At 53.0% G+C, this 5,624-nt stretch overlaps 1 protein-coding gene across 1 annotated transcript; it reads right to left on the bottom strand.

The window, feature by feature from the left end:
* Window positions 1-352: 352 nt before the first annotated feature.
* CDK3 (cyclin-dependent kinase 3) lies at window positions 353-5,083 on the bottom strand. Its single transcript, XM_010579351.1, has 7 exons — window positions 4,956-5,083; window positions 3,930-4,007; window positions 3,457-3,577; window positions 2,749-2,919; window positions 2,215-2,316; window positions 1,200-1,403; window positions 353-804 (listed from the first exon to the last, which is right to left on the bottom strand). Exons 1-7 carry the CDS (start codon window positions 5,081-5,083, stop codon window positions 679-681), a joined length of 930 nt encoding a protein of 309 aa, XP_010577653.1. The 3' UTR covers window positions 353-678.
* Window positions 5,084-5,624: the final 541 nt, after the last annotated feature.

The raw sequence follows: 5,624 nt of genomic DNA, 5'->3' as shown, positions 1-5,624 counted from the left end.
TTTCCAAGACAATAAAGCAAAGGAAATAGCAGTACATCTGGACTGATGATGGAAAGCCAGTATTCTAGCTGTTACTTTTTCCAGCCACATGCAACAAGTGCTTTATGCTGACTGGATCTTTTGGCTTCTTGATCCCACCTAAGGCACAAATTAAGACACCTGATAGTGCTCTTCAGCTTGTGAAACAGCAGAATGTCAGCTCTGTTAAATAGCTCAGATTAAACAAATTGTCTAGGGCTGACAAGCCCAATCTTTGATAACAGCAGCAAAGGGCTGAGCAGAGAAGCACTCCCCTACCCAAAGTGGAGCTCCAGCACACCCTGGTGTCAGAAACTGCCATCGACGGAACTGGGGGTGCTCCAGTGCTGGAGAGACAATCACTGTGTGTCACTTTAGCTCGCTGATTAATGCTTGGTCTTATCTACATTTCAGCGTTTTATGCTGATAAATACACCCCACCCTTTTGCACATGACCTCTTCAAAACAGCTCTACTGGCTGTAACCTAGACAAACTTTCCCCCAGCAACAGGCTGAGAGTGTCTAAATGCAAGAATGTCCCCCTCCAGACTCCTCAGGAGAAGTGAGACCCTGGGTCCCAGCCAGCCCCTTGCTAAGTCCCCAAAACTAGATCTGCAGTGCCACCCAGAGGTGCAAGTGCATGGGGAGAGCTGTGTCTTCTCATCTGCAGTGTCTCTGCAGCACATGCTGCTCTTCAGGGTTCCGAGGGCTTCTCCAGAAGAAGTACTTGTGATTGAGGGCTGCCTTGGCTGAGATGCGCCTGCTGGGATCATACAGGAGCAATTGCTGCCAAGAGAAAAACCTAGCAGATTTAGGATTTTAAAACACAGATGACTGATTGCCCCTGCATGTGGCTGGGCCCAGATACAGATGTTGGTCCTGCCTTTTCCCCTCTCTGGGCTTCAGGAGTAACCCACAGCTGAAGTTACTGGGGGGATTATGCTAGAAGGGTTTCTTGGCCCTGAGTGTGGTGGTTTCCTAGAGGTACCTGCAATGACAGTCCTGCTTGAGAGCCAGGACTGAGCCCTATTCGATGATGCGGTGTTTCTGCAGTGGCAGAGATGAACATTAGAGCCAGATCAGCTACACTTCCAGGTAGATCACTCCCAAATATTCCTGTTCTTTGCCCACTTTGAAAAGGTCCTGTCTGTCCCTGGGTATTGTTCTGAGCCCTCACTCACCACCAATAAGTCTCTACCATCTTGATCTAAGTTGGGAACAATTTCCTTCATCTCCTTCCTTGCCCACCGGGGAAAGTCCCCCTTGTAGTCAGGCATCTGGGTCACCCCAGGCCAGGTCGCCTCAGTGGGAGTGCCCAGGGTGCGAAAGATCCGGAAGAGCTGATCAATCTCAGAGTCCCCTGGAAACAGGGCCTTTCTGGTCACCTGGGGGGGGAAAAAAAAAAAAAGCCAGTTCCCACCTTTCCATCAGCTGTGTGCTCTATTTCCTACTGCAAGCAACCCTTTGACCCAGCAGATGTAAACAACTGCACAGACCAGGGCAGTTATAATGCAGCGATTCTGCCAGGCAGTGGTTGGGAAAGTCACGGTTGTCCGACTGCTTGTCTCCAGCTCATCTCCATGGGTCCATGCTCCTCTGAGGCTGTCCCTCTTTCAGCCAGTCCCTTATCCCTCTTTGTCTCCAGTTTCCTAACACCTACTCTGGCAGACTAGCTCCCTCCCCACCTACTCACTCAGGCTCTGCTGCTCTGCAGCTCAGGGGCTTTGGGAGCTATCGATAGTGCTATTACACTGCAGGGATAACAAGAGCGCTTCAGAGTGGAGTATGGACCCCCTAGGGGATCTGCTCTGCCATGCTCTGAGAGTGCTAGTTCTCTGCAGCCCACAGTGGGGACATCTGCAAGAGAGTCATCTCCTCCCAGGATCAAAATGCTGCAGCAACAAGACTGAAGTTACCCCTTCTGCAAGGAGAGGCATCACATTCCCATGTACCTGGAACTGCAGCTGGACTACAGAGGCTTCTTTGCCTCCTGTCAGGCCACTGCTGGTGGCAATTTCCTTGTAAGCCCGCAGCTAAGGGTCAGCTAACCCTCAGGCTGGACTTCCCATAAAACACACTGCAGCACAGAGTAGGATCACAGTATCACAGATGTTCTGTGTCTTGTTCCTCCTTCCCCACTTCTCATTGCAGCTGCATTCCCCTGCTCGTTAAAGAGGCTATTTAAACCCATTCTACCATTTCTGCAAAGATGCAGCCGATGCTCCAGATATCCACAGCAGTCGAGTAGTATTTGCATCCCAGCAGTATTTCAGGGGCTCGGTACCACAGAGTCACCACCTGGTAAGGAACAAACAAACAAGCTTTGTCTAGTTTCCCTGGGTGAAACTACAGGCATGGGATCCTGTCTTCTCCGCTGTAATGCAGTAACTGCACAAATCAGAGTGTGCCAAGACCATGCTGAATTAACAGACACCTTAGTGACAGCAAGGCTGGGATTAACAGATCATTCTTCAACAGGACACTCTGGAACAAATAAATATACCCTATGCAGAGACGGTGGGAACACAGCTTGCAGACAGGCTAGGGTAGAAGCAGTCAGCACATTTTGTGGGGACATGAGGTAACCCCTAAGCTGCAGGTTATGTTAAGAGCACATGCCTGGGCACAGCTGTGCCTCTGTTATGGCTGTGTAACTTACTTGTGATGCTGCTGTTCACCCACTATGGATTGTGTACCCCACTGTCAGGTGGCAGGGAGCCTCAACAATACCTCATGAGTGTATGTGCGCAGGGGGACTCCGAAAGCTCTTGCCAGTCCAAAATCAGCCAGCTTGATTGCTCCTGCTTCGTTAATGAGCAAGTTCTGTGGCTTCAAGTCCCTGTGGATGACTCTGTGCGAGTGGCAGAAGCTCACACCCTGCAGCAGCTGGAAAAGGTAGTTCTAAGGAGAGAGGAGATTTCAGACAAGGCCACGATGAAACCACTTTGAAGGCTGGATTGTGTGAACCAATACACTTTTAATAATTTTTAGACCTGAATGGGAAAAAAAGACCTTGCTATAATGCAACACCAGGCTTGCCGGCTACTACTCAGAGATGCACACAAACTGTTCCCACCCTACATGGGGACAGAGAGACTCCAAACCAAGCAGTGGCAGTCCCTTCCACCTATCTATTCCTCTGTACAAAGGCAATTAGCAATAGATCCCTCAGTTGTCCTCTTAACAGCAGTTTGTTCTGCAGCAAGATGGGCTGGAGAGCCTGGAAACAGCTGAGAAATAAATGCACTGAGCAATAGTGCCACGAGGTTTTCCCAGCTGAAATGTTTGAGATCTGAGAGGTTGAATGCCTCTAGCCAAGGATGAATCTCTTCCAGATGCAGTCTGGGTAAGAGCTGCTCAGTGCTGGCTCTGCCCAGCAGAAGGCAGCAAGGACACATGCTCTCTGCTTTGCCTGTTAGCACTCCTTTCACGCTGTACCTTGACCAAGCTTAAAGGAAGCTCTCCAGTTCTGGATGAGTCCATGTATTTCTTCAGGTCTTGATTCAGATACTCAAACACCAGATAGAGCTTCTTCTGGCTGTGTATGACATCCAGAAGCCTGCAAAAGAAGTGCAAGTGCTCCCTTCAGTACCTTTCAGCACCTTTTCCAAATACCCAAACATCCCTCCTCCCACAGATGCCTCTGTTCTGTGAGCCCCTTGGAGCAGAGAGGCAGATATAAAAGCAGCATCTAGCATGGAGCAGCAGTGGCTTGGACCAGCTTGTGTTGCTTGAGTGAAGTGGCAGTGCTGTGAGCTATTGCCGAGAACCAGGGAAGTGCAAGTGATTCCTGTATTTTCCTGTTTATTTTGCTCCTGTCTGTGCAGTCAGGGAAGGACAGGAAAATCCCTCTTGCTCCCTGAGCAGGAGCTCATCAATGAGCTGGTGGGGAGGGTTAATCCATGTCTTACCTGACTATGTTGGGGTGCTTCAACTCCTTCAGCAGTGAGATTTCTCGGATCGCAGTGCTGGGGACGCCCTCCATCTCCCTGTGGCAGAGATGGGCTGTATGGCACCCTGTCCCCCAGTGGGATCCCACAGCCCATCAGGGTCCTGTGTCCCTTCTCCCTTCCATTGTACCCCATCGCCTGCCCAGGGGAAGGTCTCTAATACTGAGCACCCCAAGTTTGGGATGGAGCCGTGTGTGGGGTGGGCTGGGGCTAGGCAGGGGGAAATGGAGCTGTGGGGAAGGAGAGGGAGGGGGTGACCTAGGCAGTGCAAGATCTGGGGCAGAGCTCGTTTGGGAGCACCTGAAGGCACATCTGGAGAAGCAACAATGGTTTAAATGTCAAAGCCTCGCTTTTCAGAGGTGGGGGGAAGATGAAAGCTCTTTGCCCCTCAGGCAGCCACCTCCACTGTCCTAAGGGGCCACCATGGCCCCTGGTCCACACTGACACCCCTCACCATGGAGACAGCCCAGGGCCGACCCAGGGGAAGAATAATAAGCTTTTATCTTCTCAGTCCCCCCCACCCCCCGGAGGGGTTGAAGCTCACCCTGCTGGGAGGCTGAGCCCTGAGGGAGAGGCCACCTCCCAAAATGGTGGCTACTTGCCCCTGCCCTGCACCATAGAGCCAGGGCCAGGTGGCACTGGGTCAGGCCCTAGCTGCTTGCATGAGCCGATAGAGACATTGTTTTCCCTCATGTCAGGCTTTTTTGAGCCTCTCACACCGTTTTGGACACTGGGCTGGGCTCAGGGCCCTCCTGCTCACTCCCATAGCCGGGCTGGGGCACTGCTGGGCTCAGCTGGCGGCCATCTCCCCACAGATGGCACTGCCGGCCCCAGAGGAGCCATTCACCTTCCTCAACCCCCTCTCGCCTTGGCACCCTATTGCCACCACGCTGAGGAGGCAGCCGGCCTGGCACCATGGTGGGCCGGCTGGGTGCTGGGCTGGGCCGGGCCATGGCAGCCCCAGGACCAGGGCTCTGCCCCACTCACGAGTCCAAGCGGATCTTCTTGAGGGCCACCAGCTGCCCCGTGCGCTTGTTGCGAGCCTTGTACACAACGCCATAGGTGCCCTCCCCGATCTTCTCCACCTTCTGAAACACCTCCTGGAAGGCATCCATGGTGCTGCCTCAGCCTTGCGATGGCAGCAGGGGCGGCTGGCGCTGCTTTCTGAGGTAAAAAAAAAAAAAAAGAAGGGACCCCACCCCCCAAAACGTGCAGGTCTTTGCTCTCCCTGTGTGTCCCCTGAGCTGCTTTCAGGGTCTGGGTCCCCCCTTGCTGCTCCCCCAGCATAGGGACCTGCCTTGAACTGGAGCAGGCAGACAGGGCTGCCTGGGCACACTGGTGGGTGTCTGGGGGTGTGGGGAGTGTCTGGGGGGTCTTTGGACAGACCCTAATTACCAAACACGCTGTGCACCATCTGCTCAGGACTGGTTGCTTGTGACCCAGGTTGTGTGGTGCGCTGGCTGAAACAAAAATAGAGCAAAATGGATGTGAAGAGATGCTTTGGGCCTGCGGGAAAGGCAGTGGGGACTGCACAGGGCCACTGTGCAGTGCCTGGCATCAAGGGGATGCAGTGTGTAATTAGGGTTCCTTGGGACACGCTCAGGTCAAAGACACACCAGAATTTTTTTTTTTTGGGGGGGGGGGTGGAGTGGTGTG

This window comes from Haliaeetus leucocephalus, unplaced genomic scaffold (assembly GCF_000737465.1).
Source record: "Haliaeetus leucocephalus isolate CR32 unplaced genomic scaffold, Haliaeetus_leucocephalus-4.0 Scaffold657, whole genome shotgun sequence".
In the NCBI taxonomy this organism is placed as follows: Eukaryota; Metazoa; Chordata; class Aves; order Accipitriformes; family Accipitridae; genus Haliaeetus; species Haliaeetus leucocephalus.
The sequence above is the reverse complement of the archived record's forward strand: the minus strand, read 5'-3'. Positions and strand labels throughout refer to the sequence as shown.